Below are 18,959 nucleotides of genomic sequence, written 5' to 3'. Positions count from 1 at the left end.
GTGCAAGATGGTTACGGTAATAACCCAGTGTTTTAAACGGTTATAATCACATTTCCCCACAAACTTTGTCTTTAAAATACATAAACCTTTTGTTTGCATCAGAAGGCCCGGTACAGCTTTAGGGCGGACAGTGCTAAAACATTTGTTGGCACAAAAATGGATGAGGTGCTTTATCCAACATTCCCTAGCACATACTGAATTTTTGTGGGCAGGATTGTATTATAAAGATGGCATGGAAAGGATTTTGTGAAGCCTGTGGGTAGGTGTCCATTACAGGGCACATCTGATGTCTTTAGGATAGCCCTGAGTCTTATTTTCAATACTGTTAAAATATTTCTCTCTGTCTTCAAACTGTATTTCTACAGGGTATTACATCTCTAGCTCTTGTGTTTTGAGAATGTAGAATTGTATGTTAGCCACTGGCTGTATCAAACATAAATTGTCACTGTGATTCGGTAAGTTTTGGCGAGGCTGCCCTGGGTGGGCTCTGGTTATGGTTAGGACACTTAGTACTACACTATTTTTCCTGTGTATTCAGTAAGAGTTAATATGGAATAAAGATGTGGTCCTGTTTAATGACGTGTATCTTTATTTCAACCATTTTCATGTTACACTGTTACCTGTGGCGACTTCCAAATTGCACATACACTTTGCTCATCATTACTCCAAGTACAGGAGAAATCAGCAGGGCAGGAAGATTAGACCATAGGCACCTGTTCCATTCTTCCAGGAGCTTCTTGCAGGAGGGCAACAAACCTCTTGGACTAACTCTCTGTTAATTCTAATGCTGTGGGTGCATTCAAAGGACAGGCGATTGTTGCTTGAAAGCACTGGATAATGCATTTATTAGCTTTCTCAGCCCCCTCGACTGGATACAAAGACAGGTTAAGATGGCACCGCTGCACAGTTCTGCAGATTTAGGGCTGGATCGGACACGGAAACTTTTTGAACTGAATAGATGTTGCTTGGAGGGGGCCCAATGGAGAAGGAGTTAAGGATGAGCTAGGGTTTAGTTCTCCTTTAGGTGCTCATCTCTGAGATATGTGGGTGACTTGCTCCAATGTGGATGCTGCACTCTCCACTGCATATATTGCTATGGTGAGCTGGTGATGGACCATGTCCCAATCGTCCTGTGAGTTGCTAGCGGTGGCTTGAAGGTAGGCATCGGCAAGGCCTGGGAAAGTGGCTACGCCGGAACTGCGTGGTGCCCAGATGATGTGGCTAAAGCAGACACAAATACAGGTAATCTGTTGATATATGTGTAATTTTGCTTTTCTAATGAAAATTTCCTTTTGAAACGGGTGTGAGAACTTACTATTAAATTCCTCATCTGTAACAGACTGGGGAAGTGGGCGGTGGTTAAAAAAATCTTTTAGCCAATGGCAACATTAGAATGTCCTAATGGGTGGATGCAAGAACTGGACACACCTTCACACTGCTGATAGAGGATCTTACCCTTCTAACCATGTGTATAAGGAGTGAAAATATTTTTTTTTACTTTTCCCCATGAATGACTGGGAGGCTATGGACTAAACACAGATTCATATCTACTATAGAAATCTCAGTGGTTAATGGGTGCCATTATTGTCTGCACTGTTGCACTTCCACCACTGAGGGGGGTTGTTGCGATGCTACTAGGTTTTGTACCATAGTATGGCTAATGATTCACGCCAGTCCCTTGCTCCGCTGCAGCTTACAGTTAAATTCCCTAATGCATGCACATACATACTGTGCCAGATGTAGCAATTCAGCCTGCCTTCAGCTGCCCAGTGGGTTGCTGGGAGTTGCAGCTTGCCCAATCCTGCAGTTAGGATCAGTTTCATTAGATGCCATTTACCCCAATGTATATTTTTTTAACTGAAGGCAGAAACTTATAAAATACTTAATGTTTCACCTAAAACACACACACATACTGGAATTGTAGCCACTGATTTGCTAACCAGTAACAGCCCCAGATTTGGATTTAGCTTTGGCAAGAACTGTGTGTGCAAAATGGGCTCACAGGAATGAGGGTAGGGCAAGTAATTAGGGTGGAACCTTACCTGTAATATAACTGCTCAGGGAAAGCCATGTGGTTAATGAAAGTTCTTTCCAGCAGCATTAATTGGTCATTAATCATGCGGATTTTAAGTGGTCTGTTGAGAAAAGAAAGTCACATGGAACTGCACGGCTGTGGAATGATAGTACAGGTATGGGATCCGTTATCCAAAAAGTACCAAATTACAGAAAGGCCATCTCCCATAGACTCAATTATAAGCAAATAATTCTAAATTGGGGGCAGAACAGTCCTATTGGGTTTATTTAATGGTTAAATGATTCCCTTTTCTCTGTAATAATAAAACAGTACCTGTACTTGATCCCAACTAAGATATAATTACCCCTTATTGGGGGCAGAACAGCCCTATTGGGTTTATTTAATGGTTAAATGATTCCCTTTTCTCTGTAATAATAAAACAGTACCTGTACTTGATCCCAACTAAGATATAATTACCCCTTATTGGGGCAGAACAGCCCTATTGGGTTTATTTCATGGTTAAATGATTCCCTTTTCTCTGTAATAATAAAACTGTACCTGTACTTGATCCCAACTAAGATATAATTACCCCTTATTGGGGCAGAACAGCCCTATTGGGTTTATTTAATGGTTAAATGATTCCTTTTTCTCTGTAATAATAAAACAGTACCTGTACTTGATCCCAACTAAGATATAATTACCCCTTATTGGGGCAGAACAGCCCTATTGGGTTTATTTAATGGTTAAATGATTCCCTTTTCTCTGTAATAATAAAACAGTACCTGTACTTGATCCCAACTAAGATATAATTACCCCTTATTGGGGGCAGAACAGCCCTATTGGGCTTATTTCATGGTTAAATGATTCCCTTTTCTCTGTAATAATAAAATAGTACCTGTACTTGATCCCAACTAAGATATAATTACCCCTTATTGGGGGCAGAACAGCCCTATTGGGTTTATTTCATGGTTAAATGATTCCCTTTTCTCTGTAATAATAAAATAGTTTGTGGCCATTTGAAAGCTGAAAAGAGTCAGAAAGGGAAGGCAAATAATTCAAAAACTATGAAGACCAATGGAAAAGTTGTTAAGAAGAGGCCATTCTCTACTGTACTAAAAGTTAACCTGAAGGTAAACCACCCCTTTAAAGAAGAGGGATTACTTTGGTTGGGGGGTCTGTTACTGTGTATAATGGCAAAAGCCAAGTACCCTATGTTACTCACACACATATATAATAACATTCATTTTAGTGGTTTAATGATATCTCAGTTTCACTCACGTCTCCTTCGTTTCTTTCAGCTCTTTTATGGTTTCCTCCAAAGCCTCGCATGCCTTCTTGTATCTATTTATTGCCATTTTCAGGGGTGCTGGAAGAGAGAGCATGCTGGGAAATGACACAAGACAAGCTAACTGCCTCTATGTACCTACAGGTGATTAGTCTCAATAATGTACAGTACTGTGTATACCTGCGGCACTAAAAAAGTAATAATATGCATATACATTAAGGATAATTTGCAGCGTATCAAAGTGTTTCTTCACGTCTAGAGAAGTACAAATATCAGTCTACGTAGCCTGAAACAGGCCTGGGCAAGAGAGTGCTATGGGGGTATGTGTGGCCTTCCAAAGGGTTTGTCTGGGGGAGTCTAAAAGGGGCTGTTCACCTTTGAGTTAACGTTTTGCATGATGTAGAGATTGATATTCTGAGACAATTTGCAATTGGTCTTGATTTTTCATTATTTGTTCAGCAACTTTCCAGTTTGGAATTTCAGCTATCTGGTTGCTAGGGTCCAAATTGCTTAGCAACCAGGGACTTGATAAGGGAAAGTTGCAATGAGAGACTGAATTATGAATAGGAGAGTCTGAATAGAATGATAAGTAATAAAAAGTAACAATAAGAGTAAAACTGCAGCCTCACAGAGCAATAGTTTTGTAGCTGCCGGGTCAGTGACCCCCATTTGAAAGCTGCAAAGAGTCTGAAGAAGAAGGAAAATAATTCAAAATTCACATACATGTCCTACCATGTATGTGTGCCTTGGCTTGTTTGTGTGCACTGTGAATCCTATGATCCCAGGGGGCGGCCCTTAGTACTTACAATGGCAGTTTTCTATTTAGGATTACCCAATGGCACATACTACTAATAAAGTATATTTATATGAAAATGGTTTATTTAGATGACACAGGGTTTTACATATGAGCTGTTTTATGTGATATATTTTTATATAGACCTACACTGTTTGGGGGTATAGTTTCCCTTTAAACATACCCAGTGCCTATGCTTTAGCGCTAGTAATCACTCCATACACACAGCCTACCTACCCAGAGAGATGTTTTTGCTGACCAGGTTGGACTGAAAGCTTTGCTCTGCCCTGTTGTAATAATCTTCCAGCGTCTCCGCGTAATCTCTCACGCCAAGCGGAAGGATAAGGCTGTCAGCCAATCGTAGCAGCACGTTGCCGGCGGTGCGCCCTACCATTTGGTGGCTGGTGAAACCTGCATAACCATAACATATATTACTGGTTCTTACAAAAGCAAACACTTTCAGCTATATATGCACTGTCATTCTGCATATCAGTATTATTAATTTGTTACAGTGTTAGCTGAAATACCTGGGTCAATAAACTTAGATGCATAATCAAAAGTGTCAAAGGCTGTATGGTAGGCAGGATATATTCTGGCTGAGGTTACTCTCTGTAAGGATGAAAAGAGACAGTTGGGATTGGAATAAGCTTTTTTGCATTGTGAGCAGTGTTTAGGGAAAATATGACGGATTCAAAATTCACCATGTATTCAAGTAAAGCTGGCTATATACCTCACTAAATTATATATATATATATAATTTTTTTACATCCTTTATTGGCTTACACAGGAGTGGGCATGGTTCCTCCTGAAAGTTCAGGCCCAAATATGGTTTCGTAAAATTCTATTACCATTTAGTCGTGATTGTTACGTTCTTTGCTGTCAGGTCCCTTGATGTTTTGTATTTTGACCAGTAGATGGCACTGTTTATAAATGTTTAAAAGGAACGCACACACTTGCTGTTCGTTAGCCTTTGATTAAGGGTTTTTCCTGAAACGCGTCGTCTGTTTGCTTCCCAGCAACTATCTGTGTTTTTATACCTAATGGACCTTTTTTTTTAGCAGAAAGGAGTGTGGCATTTTTCTTTTTTTAATGGTGTTATGGCCAGCACCCATCTCTAATCCTTTCCTTGGATACTGTGAGAGCATATAAGAAGGGGTCTGTGCAGACATATAAAAACTTCTTTTGCTTTTTTCAATATCAAGGAAAAGATCCACTCTTTTGGTGACCTTGTCAAACAAGCAGATCTTTAGGTGTATGCCACATCCCTATTCCCTAATAAACACCCTTATCTCACAATACATTGTATATTACTGAGCCAGGTATATGCTTCACTGTAAGAAAACATGGAGATAGCCTAGAGCAGTGCTTCCCAAACTGTGGGGCATGCCTCACTGGGGGGACCTGGAACAGAGGAAGGGATTGGAGGATAATGATGATTTGCTCCTAAATACCCCAGGAACAACTATAAAGTCAGGTTAGGATGAGATTTGCACTAAACACCTATTTACTAGATATTCATGGAACTATGGATGAACTGCCAAAGGGTAAATGGGGGCTATTATGAGTTTTATAGAAACTGGTTCAGGGAAAAAGAGGAAAAGTATGACCAAATAATTGCACCACCCCTTCCATAAAATCCAATATAATACTGAGGCCCAAATTTAAGATGTAACTTTTATTAAAATAAACGGATAAAGGAAAGAAAGTGTCAGACTGTTTTAACCCAGAATGCGCCCATTTCCAATTCACCAGCCCACAATCACACCCATTAGCCAAGTATCTACCAATTGAGTGAGGCATAGTTTCTAGAATAAGTGGGTTCCCTTTGCATTGGGTTTCCTTAGTATGTGGGCAGTAACTTACCCTGTCATATGTGTATGCAATGTCCATACAGGTGATTCCCAAATAATGCAGAAATGGAGCATAATCACTTCCAGATCCCAATGCACCCATTCTGCAGAAGAAACATTACAGAATAAATATGAATACCCTTGTACTGATAGAAAGGCAATATTACATTTTATTTCTATTTCCATTCTTCTAAAGGCACCATGCTTTACTATAATAACTGTCTGGCAATAGAGCCTCCAGCTATGAACCTCAGTGGCACAGAGCATGGGCCCATAGCAAGTGCCCTGACTCCCTCTGCCTATAGCGTATAAAGGGTCATTTATCAAAACAGTGCAGTGTGCAAAGTGCAAATAACCATTTTTCTACCCACAATGCAGCATTTATTTCCCCGCAGGATAGGTTGCCCACAATGCATCCATTATGTCACCCTGAGGTCTACGGCGTGGTAGCTCCAGGTTTCCCCATCATTAGTAGGCACCCACTGTGTCCCTTTTCATCCCAATTCTGTACCAAACAAGCATTCAATTGTATCATGAATCTTCAAGGTAGCATGTACCAATATACAGGTATGGGATCCATTATCTGGAAACCCCTTACAGGGTCGGATTGGGCCAACGGGACACTGGGAAAAAACCCGGTGGGCCCCAGCGGCCCAGACCCAATGCCTGTTGCCGCTTCCCCGGCCGCAGGTGTCCTCCCCTGACCCTTAATTCACTTAGGCGCGCTCAGGGGGGTTAGCGGGGCTCGTCAGGGGCAACTTGGGGGGGGTGTGACCCCGGTGGGCACTGCACCCCCCAGTCTGACTGTGATAATAAAACAGTATGTGTGTGTGTATAGAAGGATAAAGGCCCTTACTGGGGGATGAGTCCATACTGAGGGCTGGTCCTGTTGTAGTTACTTTTCCAGTTCTCATAAACAGTAGTGCCTTGTGGTGTCTTCACCTATGCAGTATGGGAATGGTAAAAGCATCTAGACATTACGAGTGTAGCAGTTGAACATGAAAATATCTACAATTCAATAAAGTGTACAAACTGCCAATATGCTGATATAGCAGCACCCCGCTCATACTCAAGATAGCTGCCCCGTTCATACCCTCTGGGCTTCTCATACACTTAACTCTTCCTATAGAAAACCTACAATGAGAAATTGTGGCTCAAAACATTGCTCTGTTCCGCTTACTTCAAATAAAGGCATTTTTTAAAGTCCACCATGATTGGTATATATTATACACTGAACTGTTCGAGCAACTCTTGAATTGGCTTTCATTACATTGTTTTCAAATTGTCAGGATCTCCAGTTTGATTATTTCCAGCGTGCAAGTGAAAATGCCAATCTGACCCCCAGGGACCTAAAAATACATAATGCTTTATCCAGGGGCGCAAGTAGTAGAGCACTCAGGGGCACAGGAGCACCTACACCTATAAAAAATTGCCCCTATAAAAAATATATAGCACCTATAAATATTAATATAGCACCTATAAAAAATATATAGCTCCTATAAATATTAATATAGCTCTTATAAAAATATATAGCACCTATAAATATTAATTAAGCACCTATAAAAATATATAGCTCCTATAAAAATATATAGCACCTTTAAATATTAATATAGCACCTATAAATATTAATATAGCACCTATAAAAATATATAGCACCTATAAATATTAATATAGCATCTCTAAAAAATATATAGCACCTATAAATATTAATATACTACCTATAAAAAAAATATAGCACATATAAATATAGCACCTATAAAAAATATATAGCACCTATAAATATTAATATAGCACCCATAAAAAAATATATAGCACCTATAAATATTAATATAGCACCCATAAAAAATATATAGCACCTATAAAAAATATTTAGCACCTATAAAAAATTGCAAAAAGCCTTTGTCTACCTCAGATACCCAAACCATACTGTACCTGTTTGGATGCCTCAAAGATCACGCTCTGAGCCGGAGCTGTTCCCTGAGCCCTCAGTGATGCATTAGCTAAAATAATTTCAATATATCAAATAAATAATGTGCAAAGTAGCTCAGGTAAAGTGTTTATTAGTGCTATAAACCCCATATACAGCATGAATCAGTACACACTCACCAAAGACAGAGATGTCCACGTTGATGTAAGCCACGGTTCTGTCTTTCAGCTTGCTGTAGTACTCCTACACGTGGGAGGATAATGACATACCCATAACTGTACCCATTGTACACTGAGATAGAACCATCATTTCCATGATATTATTTTGGATTGAAGAGCATTTCTATGATATTACCTCGGCAAATTCTGTCGAACCAACCAAGCCAAACTCTTCTGCACCCCAGCTGCCAAAAATGATGGATCTTCGAGGCCGCCACTTACCTTAAATAAATGTGATAGGGAGGATAATTGTGTTAGTTGTGAAGTTATGGCTAATAAAAAGTTGAAGGACAGCAAGTCTGACATGCCTTCTTTATAAGTATGGAGGCTGCATTAGCCATGGGCATCCTGTACAATGTAGTGTAAGGTACACTAACCTAGTAATCTGTGCTAAACCATGAGCTAGTCTGTTCACTCAGTGGCTGCAGTTATGGGAGGGCCTGATGTTCAACCTGAGCCAGTGCCAGCTTCCCTGCAACCTGAGCCAGTGCCAGCTTCCCTGCAACCTGAGCCAGTGCCAGCTTTTGTACAACCTGAGCCAGTGCCAGCTTCCCTGCAACCTGAGCCAGTGCCAGCTTTTGTGCAACCTGAGCCAGTGCCAGCTTCCCTGCAACCTGAGCCAGTGCCAGCTTCCCTGCAACTTGAGCCAGTGCCAGCTTTTGTGCAACCTGAGCCAGTGCCAGCTTCCCTGCAACCTGAGCCAGTGCCAGCTTTTGTGCAACCTGAGCCAGTGCCAGCTTCCCTGCAACCTGAGCCAGTGCCAGCTTCCCTGCAACTTGAGCCAGTGCCAGCTTTTGTGCAACCTGAGCCAGTGCCAGCTTCCCTGCAACCTGAGCCAGTGCCAGCTTCCCTGCAACCTGAGCCAGTGCCAGCTTCCCTGCAACCTGAGCCAGTGCCAGCTTTTGTGCAACCTGAGCCAGTGCCAGCTTTTGTGCAACCTGAGCCAGTGCCAGCTTCCGTGCAACCTGAACCAGTGCCAGCTTCCCTGCAACCTGAGCCAGTCCCAGCTTTTGCCTGAATTTGCCATGATTTTTGCCAAGCAAGCGGATCTGAAGGTGAATGGCAACCTTTACAAGTGCTATTTTAGACTAAAGCAATTAACCTTATACTGTAGGTACATAAACCCATCTCATGTCCCCAGGTGGTTTATCAGTTACCTTGCTTGAGCTTAGTCCCAAGGACTCTGGTTATTTCCATCATTACTGCTGTTCCACTGCTTGGATCGATGGCTCCATGTACCCAGCTGTCCCTGTGGTTCCCATACATCACATACCTGTCTGTTAAGGAAAGCATATGAGCACATTATACCCAAGCTGCATTATTATGTATGTCTGTCAGGATTATAGGATTTATTACACTGTTAATTAAAAATAATAAAATCAGCATTCTTTATCCTCACCTGGTTCCACAGAGCCGTGGATGATGCCCATCACATTGGCTGAAGACTTAATTGTTCTTTTATTATACACATTCACCTCCACATCACTAGGACACAAATGTTAGCGTTGTCAGTGCCATTCTTACAGTTTTCCCAACCACAAGGTTATATTAACTGCCAGTTAATCATTGGGTGATAGTAAAGGTCTATTATTGTTTATTTAGTGCCATTGTTCTTCAAAACACTTTACAGAGAAGGGGGTACAAATACAAGACCTATGTTACATATACAGACATTTCACCAGCAGCGAATCACAGTTACAAATAGATCTTGTTTGGAGAAAATAGGGGGGGACCTGCCTAAAAGAGCTTACAATCTTAAGGGCCAATTGTAGCTGCCAAGGTCCCTTAGACTGATTTGTCAGCTAATCGGCCCGTGTATGGGCACTACCTGAAATTGTCCAGATATCGATCGGGCAGGTTAAAAAATCTAGTCGGATCGAGGACCGCATTGGCTCGTTGATGGGTCCCCGAACCGACTTTGCCAAACGATCGAATTAGCCTGGATTCTCCTGATATCGCCCACCCATAGGTGAGAGAGGTTAAGAGAGAGAAAGTGAAGTGAGGGAAACCAGTATGATTGTAGAATTCCTAACGGTTAGGATAGTAATGGTGAGTGCACAAGTGAGCAAATATGGGTGGAAGATGAGGAATGAGAAGGAATAGGATCACAAGAGCAGGTCCTAAGATGGGAATTAAAGAGAAGAGAGACGGTTGTCTCTGTCAATGTGGGGAATGATGCGAGTGCAGCAGTAGTACTGTCTTTTGGTGCAGCTTCAGCTTCATTTCTTTGCAGATTTTTAAAACTTTTGTGTAGGAAATAACTAACAAAGTCCTCTGAAGCAATAGAGGAGGCAGGAGGTTGGGTGGGTGGATGTTGCATGGAGTTGAAAGAATTGAACAGTTGCTTGGGATTGTGAGACTGCTTGGATATGGGAGTATAAACATAGGGCATATTTGCAGGGGACAAAGCATCCCTAATTTTTGTATAGTGGTTATTGTCCGAGGTTAGTGTTGGACTGGTGTTGATTTTTGGTCCAGCAGTGTTCTGGCCTGATGGTATAAGTATAAGGACATGGTGGGCACAGAGAGGGAAAGGAGAGTTAAGGGGTAAGTCAAAGAGCAGAGGTGAGTAAAGACTACACAAACACTGAGGCGATATTGCCCCCTCCAATATTCTTTTTGTACATTTGTCGTGTCAGTAGGCATGGCACTACTGTACTTGTTCACATTAAAATTCACATGGGGAGGACAATTAATATCAGCATTTCAATTGGAAATCTCAAGTACGAAATGATTCATATTTGCAATTTTTTTACGCAATTTTGTGGCACTCCAACAAATACCAGAATCTGAGTTTGAATACATTTGCCCCAAGGTATGGTGTAGGCAGCATCATTTGTTATTGGTTTTCATTTTTTGTCATTTTATTTAAATATTTACATATATGGTTCTGCAGCAATCGTTTGGTTGCTAGGAACAAGGGATTCCAGTTTTAAAATGGAATATGAATAGTATAGAGCTTGGAAAGAAAATGAAATAGGGATAGAGAAATAACTGAAGGCATATAATAAATCTGTTCAGCTGGCAGGGTCAGGACTAGGGTTGCCACCTGTCTGCTTTTTACCCCTTCCAAAAACAAGACTGTTCGGGTCAAAACTGCCCAATTTGGAACACCATGCAGGTGTTGACGAGGCAATTAGCCAATCGCTGATCGCCACGTCATAACCCCATTTGACATGTTCCGCCCACTGACCATTGGCAAACCTAGTCAGGACCCCCAAAAACCTTAGAGAGAGAACTCTTGTAGCACTAAGAATCAGAGATTATGAAGCCTTTGTAGGTTAATACAGTATATAGTTCATATAAAGTATGTACCATACCTGTTGATGAACTCACTGCTTGGCTGGAAGCCTGGGCCTATGTTATAGATGCAACCCAGTGACCCCTGCCAACTATCAATAGCTGGGGGGCCTTGAAGATTACTGTAGAAAGATAATGAGATCAGTCCTGAGGATGCTAATAGCCCCAATTAACCAAAGCTGTGTCACGTAACATAATACAAGTTATAGGAAACAAACTTTGTACTGAAATACTTTGAGGTCATAACATCATATTTTATTAGCCTATTGTAATGCTGTTTGTAGTTACCCGAGTATAAACAAATACGGCACAACTAGGGGATATACTATTTCAATCCATAGTAACCAACATAGCAAAATGGATTCTGTGCCAGGTGGGGAGAAGTAAAGGGAGGAGAGCAGCTTTTTAAAAAATAAACATAATTTCAAGCAATTTTGCAATATACATCAATTAAAAATATGCTGCCTATTCATGATATTTAATGTAATAATATGGTTTGGAACAGTTCCCTAAGCCCACTCATGATTGGAGGATATGGGTAACTATATTTGGAGCAAGTGTTTTGCCGGATATGGCATTTACCCCATCCATTCGTAAATTCAGTTCTCTACTCAAACCAACAGCAAAAAAAGTTTTATAAATCACCATATTAGGGACTTCGCATCTTCAAAACCTATTGGCTGTGCTGGGATGGGAGATAATCCTTTGATTTCCGATTCCTTGATTCTGTAGGTAGAGTCTGCAAAGGTAGAAGCAGCATTAATATAACATGACAATCAGGACACAGGTATCAGCAAGATATAGAAAAAGACTAATAAATTAATTAGTAAAAATAGGAAATGGAAGCAGTAAGAGTAAAAAAGAGAAAGAAAATGTGTATTTACTTTTAGCCGGATAGTACGGTGTGAGTTGGTCACCAAAATTTTCTTTGAACGAGCCCCGTTCTACTCCAGAAGGAGGCAAATACCAAGAGTTAGGGTAGGTTTCACTTGCACTGGACTTTCCATCATTGATATCTTTGGGGTCAGTGTAAATAATGACTCCTATGACTCCAAATTGGGCTGCATTGATTGCCTAGGAGATGGAAACATTTTAGAAGATGTAACTAAACGGATTTGATCCCTAAAAAGACCAGTTAGAAATGAATGGATGCCAACTACATTCAGTTATTACCATATAATGATATAGTTATTCAGTCTGTCCCTCAATTGGCAGGGATTGCAAATGAGCCCCAACCCATTTTGAAGTTAATGTTCTGGTTTTCAGGGTGATGTTGGACATTTTTGTGAAATGTAATTGGCTGCTGAAGGAATACAAACAACATCAACATACTGTATACTGGGTCATGTGGGGCAACAGAAACCCAGGGGATGCTCTAGGAACCCTGGCTTGGCACGATCTTCAGCCTATAGCTGCCAGCAGACTTTGAGTCTGACCCTTGGTTACTCAGCTGCCCCCAGGGGTTCTCAGAGCAGGTACAAGGGTGACAAGGGTGCCAGATTTATACGGCTGGATGAGGTGAAAGAGCAGTACAGGAAAGGAAGAATAACAAGAGCAGCTAACGGATATACCAAGGCCAAGACAGAGACATAACTCCAGGCAACAAACAAGCAAAAGGAGCCAGAAGAGCAGGAGCCCGAGGGAGGAAAACAATCCAGGATAAGAATCTGATTTGGACCAAGAATGCAGCAGGAACAGAGTCTGGCAGGAATTTATAGACACCCAGTACAGCCAGGAACTGACAGAATAAGGTGAATAACAGGCAATAGCTGGTGTAAGGTAATGAGCCGCTATAACTGATACACACAACCTGGAGCTGGAACGCAGGCTCGTGTCACAAGGGGAGAATTTTCTGCCAGAATTCAAATAAGAGTGGAATGAACAAAAACCCATTGTGGTCTTTAATATTTGTAAGCCCACTGACTGACTAGGCCCCCTGTGCGGTGGACCTATCTAAGTGGAATAAAAAAAAAAAAACCTATAGAGCATCCTTAACCACATCAAATGCAATAGCCCACCCTACACAATCCCACAAGCTTTGGGTTTTGTAACAAACATGTTTTCCCACGACAGTATTCCTTTAATGGTTTGTGAGTGGTAAGGTGGGCAGGCAAGCAGGCTTCCCCTTGGGCAAACACAGCTATTACTACTACCAGTGACAGGGACAGAATACGTTTCTCACCTTGTTAACTCTGCCTGTTCCCCCATATCGGACAATGGCGATGGTTCCCGTCAGATTGATCTTTTCAGAGAGATGCTGGAAATCACTTACTTTCCCTTCATTAGCATAGACTAATTTCCCCTGAGAAACATAAGAGACATAACAAATCGGTGTATAAGAACGCACAAGAGTCAACTATTTAAAAAAACAATTAAAATCATCATTTAATATTTGGCCACACAAGTAGAGCCCTGTCCCAATCAAATGCATGACCCAATTACTGCAATGCAGCAGCCTAACCATTCCCCACCATACCTTTAGTGCAGCAACCAATTACCCTAGGGTAGGTCAGACCCGGGTATATTGCCCCACAGATGCCATAAAGTTCACTTCATGATTTATTAATACTATAATTCAATGGGAAGCAGCAGCCTGCAGGTCCCAGTATAACTTAGATAGAATTAGCTTAACCCACTCGTAGCTTTTACCTTGGCAGTTCCATTTGGAGCGAATGCCAGATACGGCTGCAGAATATCAGGGTCTCTCTGGTCTGTGGTGGTCTCATTCTCTGCACGTTTCGATGTGAATTTAACTGTTCCTTCAGGCGTCACTGTGCAATGATAGGGAATAGGTGTGACAGTAAAGCTGCCCATACACATGGCCAAGCGAGCGGATCTTCACCCGAGATTGAGCGATATCGTGTAACAAGTAGGCAAACGATCGAATTCTAACGGTGGCAATGGGGCAGTCGGTTCGGGGACCGCATCAACGAGCCGATGTGGTCCCCGATCCAACTGAATTTTCTATCCTAGGCGATCGATATCTGGCCAATTTCAGGCCAGATGTTGGTCGGGCAGGCCCCTCGTTTCTGCCCCTAGACAGGCCGATAAGCTGCTGTGAATCTGTCCAAGGGACCTATATCGGCAGCTACAATCGGCCCGTGTATGGGGACCTTAAGACTATTCTGTAGGTTATCCTACCTACTAGGGATGCACCAAACCCACTTTTTTGGGTTCGGCCGAACCTCCGAACCCACCTGGCAGGATTCGGCCGAATCCTGATCCGAATCCTAATTAGTATATGCTGATTAGGATCGGAAAGGGGTTAAAAATCGCTGCCGTAAATTTTTTTTCACTGCCCATTAAACCCTTTCTGAATTCTAATTAGCATATGCTAATTTATGCTAATTAGGATTTGGATTCCGTTCGGCTGGGACCGCAGATCTGCCCGAAACCGAATCCTTAAAAAAACGCCGGGATTCGGTGCATCCCTACTACCTACCTTCCACTCGGGGAGACACTTACCCACTTTGACATTGTTGGGGTTATTTTTATCTGGGAATGACAAAAATACATCATATCTAAATTCCTGAGCATCATCTAGGCCGGAGTTTGCATCTTTCCAGTGAGACAGGATGGTTTGTACCAACTCTTCGTCAGCCGGTGTTGTGGCCACGTGCGGTTTCAGCGACAGGCGTCTTCAGAGGGAAAACGAAATGTCCCACATTAATGACCAAATGCAATATTTATTATCACTTTCCTAACTATATTCCTGTTCAGTTGTTCACCTGTTCATATCCCATTCTCTCATTCAACCCACTGCCTGGTTGCTAGGCTAAATAAGACCCTAGCAACCAGATAGCTGCTAAAATACCAAACTGGAGAGCTAGTGAAGAAAAATATAACTACCCCTTTAAGCCAAAACTAAAGCTTGTTGATCAGAAGCCTCAGATGCCCTTCCCCATCTCCTTCCTGAGCAGAGCACAGAAACTGAAAAAAAAAATTTAATGTAAATTGCAAGAGTGCTAAGAAAATGTTTACTTATCCTTTAATTAGAAGTCCGTTAACCTGCCTGATGAAACCAAAGTACCCAATGCAAACCCCCAAGGGGAGAACATACAAACTCATTGCAGACACAACCCAGAACTCAGAATTAAACTCCAGATCCCGTAATGCTTAGAAAAGCACATTGAGTAATTTTATATTAAATTTTAATGTTTTTAAGGTTTAATTATCCTATAAATTAACCCTGGCCTGTCTGAATTCAATAGGAACTGTAATTTCCACTAGGGGCACAGAATGATGTGGTCTGAGGAACATATAAAAAAGCAAAATAATATAAACAATAATGCAATTAGTACTAATCTACATGAACAGAGCAGGATATATTCCTATTGCCTCTCCTATTGGGTGAGACCAGAAGGACCATAGCCTCGGTAACGAACAACCGGCACCCATTGCCTGCAAGGGCAGCGAGTCAAACCTTCTTCCTCTTTGTTATCTCGCACAGTGATAAGAATGGAGGAAGTCTCTCACCGTAAGTTATCTTCAATTCTCTTAGTATCCACCTCTTTCATGAACTCTTGGATGAACTCTTCATCAACATCTCTGGAAAGTGCCGTTGCCCACTTGGGTTCTGTATTCTTTGAAATCCCAAAGTGGCCAATTAAGAGCCCAGCGGCTAATATGACCGCACCCCCCAGAACACCACCGATAACCTTCCACCAGTTCATCTCCGCCTGCCACTGAAACTGTAGGCAAACCTTCCCTGAGCCAGCCCTTATACCCCAGAACGCAAGGAACGGCCTTGGTACAGATGCCCTGGGAGATAAGATATGGATTTTAGTACTTCAATTGCTCAGTTAAACATTACTATGATGAGGATTGCCAGTCATCTTTCCTGGCATTCATCTAGTGTTCTGGGTTAATTAATGCACATTAATGGGTTGTTGGGCCTGAAAACAATGTTGGGTAATTAATTTACAATAATTGATGGCAGGGCGAGTCCTATCTATATATAGTACATGGAGTTTGGCGTTTTGGGGAATTTGGTTTTAGTGATAACTGGTATTTAGTGCCCAGGTAAGGCTCATGAGGGGTTAGGGTTGGTACCATTGCATGGGGGTAACCTTATGTCTAGGCCTATAAGTATCATTTGTTATTAACCATATAGAGCAGTTTTTGCCCATATGCACTGTACACTTTTGGCTAGGGTCATCCGGCCTATCTGGGAAAACACCATCTAGAGCCAATACCAGTATTACAAGTTTACCTTCAATGTACTTGCCAGTAAATTTGTAATACCTTATAAATCCCACCCTTTCTTCATCTTCTCTGCCGCCGGATTCCCCTTATGCGAACAGGCCCACTTCCACTCCACCCATTTCCCACCCCACCAGCCCATTCCCTGCCCTAACTGCCCATTTCCCTGACATATCATCATCACCCTGCTCCTCAAGTGCCGTCACTGATGCCCCCAACCGAAGGCCGGTATAATGCTGGCCAAAAGGTGGCAAACCTACTTATGGTTCCATCACACCTAGTAAATAAAGGGAAAGGTGGTGCAGTTCTGTCTTTGGGCATAGAGGTCAACTGACCCAAAATTTGTGGTCACATGGATTTAAACCCCCCTCAGTCAGCCACAGGGTCACCCCTTTGCATAATTGCAACCAATCAGTAGGCAGCATTACTGGGTCACCTGTTTATTGCATATGGGGGCAAGCCAACTATTTCCAGAGCTACACTCTCGCGAACAGCAAACAGTGGGCACATTGAGAAATGTTACAACCTCCTGGTTTACAGCCACTGTGACCTACAAGATACATTATCCACTTGTACAGAGTCCAGAATGTGATACAGAAGGTGATTGTCCCAAGTAGAAAAACCAGTCCAACGACATGCTGGCTGAGACTAACACTTATTAATGAGTTACATAGAATGCGTCAATCACTGGATTTTTTAAATAGCAAAATAACAACACCATACACAAGGAATTATTATTATTATTATTATTAACATTTATTTATAAAGCGCCAACATATCCCGCAGTGCTGTACAATAAGTGGGTTTCATACATTGGACATACAGAGTAACATATAAAGCAATCAATAACCGATACAAGAGGTGAAGAGAGCCCTGCCCAAAAGAGCTTACACTCTACAAGGAGACATACAGAGTAACATATAAAGCAATCAATAACCGATACAAGAGGGGAAGAGAGCCCTGCCCAAAAGAGCTTACAATCTACAAGGAGACATACAGAGTAACATATAAAGCAATCAATAACCGATACAAGAGGTGAAGGGAGCCCTGCCCAAAAGAGCTTACAATCTACAAGGAGACATACAGAGTAACATATAAAGCAATCAATAACCGATACAAGAGGGGAAGAGAGCCCTGCCCAAAAGAGCTTACAATCTACAAGGAGACATACAGAGTAACATATAAAGCAACCAATAACCGATACAAGAGGGGAAGAGAGCCCTGCCCAAAAGAGCTTACAATCTACAAGGAGACATACAGAGTAACATATAAAGCAATCAATAACCGATACAAGAGGGGAAGAGAGCCCTGCCCAAAAGAGCTTACAATCTACAAGTAGACATACAGAGTAACATATAAAGCAACCAATAACCGATACAAGAGGTGAAGAGGGACCTGCCCAAAAGAGCTTACAATCTACAAGGAGACATACAGAGTAACATATAAAGCAATCAATAACCGATACAAGAGGTGAAGAGGGACCTGCCCAAAAGAGCTTACAATCTACAAGGAGACATACAGAGTAACATATAAAGCAATCAGTAACCGATACAAGAGGTGAAGAGGGCCCTGCCCAAAAGAGCTTACAATCTACAAGGAGACATACAGAGTAACATATAAAGCAACCAATAACCGATACAAGAGGGGAAGAGAGCCCTGCCCAAAAGAGCTTACAATCTACAAGGAGACATACAGAGTAACATATAAAGCAATCAATAACCGATACAAGAGGGGAAGAGAGCCCTGCCCAAAAGAGCCTACAATCTACAAGGAGAAAGGGTTGAGACACAAGGTGTGGGAATGGGCATGACCAGAGTTGTGAGGCACAGGGTGTTGCTAAACTAGATATGGGTAAGCTTCTCTAAATAAATGTGTTTTTAGAGATCTCTTGAAGGCAGAGAGATTGGGAGAAAGTCTGACAGTTTGTGGGAGCGAATTCCAGAGAAGGAATAGGTGTTCTGGGCAGATGGACAACTCCCAGAACAACTTCTGAATAAGGAAGGAGCACTCCAGCACGCCGGCAAATGCCTTTAATCCATTTATTGCAGACTGTTTTAAATAGCAAAATAACAACACCATACACAAGGAATTATTATTATTATTATTATTAACATTTATTTATAAAGCGCCAACATATCCCGCAGTGCTGTACAATAAGTGGGTTCCATACATTGGGCATACAGAGTAACATATAAAGCAATCAATAACCGATACAAGAGGTGAAGAGGGCCCTGCCCAAAAGAGCTTACAATCTACAAGGAGACATACAGAGTAACATATAAAGCAACCAATAACCAATACAAGAGGGGAAGAGAGCCCTGCCCAAAAGAGCTTACAATCTACAAGGAGACATACAGAGTAACATATAAA

General features: G+C 41.8%; 1 protein-coding gene across 1 annotated transcript; it reads right to left on the bottom strand.

The window, feature by feature from the left end:
* Positions 1-571: 571 nt before the first annotated feature.
* On the bottom strand, positions 572-16,320 carry LOC100487005 (aminopeptidase NAALADL1). The gene is made up of 19 exons (XM_004918180.4): positions 15,864-16,320; positions 14,853-15,025; positions 14,037-14,158; positions 13,570-13,689; positions 12,272-12,461; positions 12,033-12,126; positions 11,408-11,509; positions 9,487-9,572; positions 9,245-9,364; positions 8,224-8,309; positions 8,049-8,112; positions 7,875-7,942; positions 6,799-6,884; positions 5,956-6,046; positions 4,620-4,701; positions 4,330-4,503; positions 3,293-3,380; positions 2,043-2,135; positions 572-1,221 (listed from the first exon to the last, which is right to left on the bottom strand). The coding sequence occupies exons 1-19, from the start codon at positions 16,058-16,060 to the stop codon at positions 1,029-1,031; spliced, it is 2,229 nt and encodes a 742-aa protein (XP_004918237.2). The 5' UTR covers positions 16,061-16,320; the 3' UTR covers positions 572-1,028.
* Between the last annotated feature and the right edge of the window lie 2,639 nt (positions 16,321-18,959).

Source organism: Xenopus tropicalis, chromosome 5, assembly GCF_000004195.4.
Source record: "Xenopus tropicalis strain Nigerian chromosome 5, UCB_Xtro_10.0, whole genome shotgun sequence".
NCBI lineage: Eukaryota > Metazoa > Chordata > Amphibia > Anura > Pipidae > Xenopus > Xenopus tropicalis.
Note: the sequence above shows the minus strand (reverse complement) of the source record. Positions and strands in the feature narration are given on the sequence as shown.

What these genes read in the sequence shown, in the direction of transcription:
- LOC100487005 (XM_004918180.4), bottom strand. Translation starts at nt 16,060, where the DNA reads ATGAACTGGTGGAAGGTTATCGGTGGTGTTCTGGGGGGTGCGGTCATA. An exon ending in GAACAGGCAGAGTTAACAAG is followed by an intron (nt 12,462 to 13,569) that starts GTGAGAAACGTA and finishes TCCATCTCCTAG; the next exon opens with GCAATCAATGCAGCCCAATT. An exon ending in CCTGAGCAGTTATATTACAG is followed by an intron (nt 1,222 to 2,042) that starts GTAAGGTTCCAC and finishes TGTCTGCTTTAG; the next exon opens with CCACATCATCTGGGCACCAC.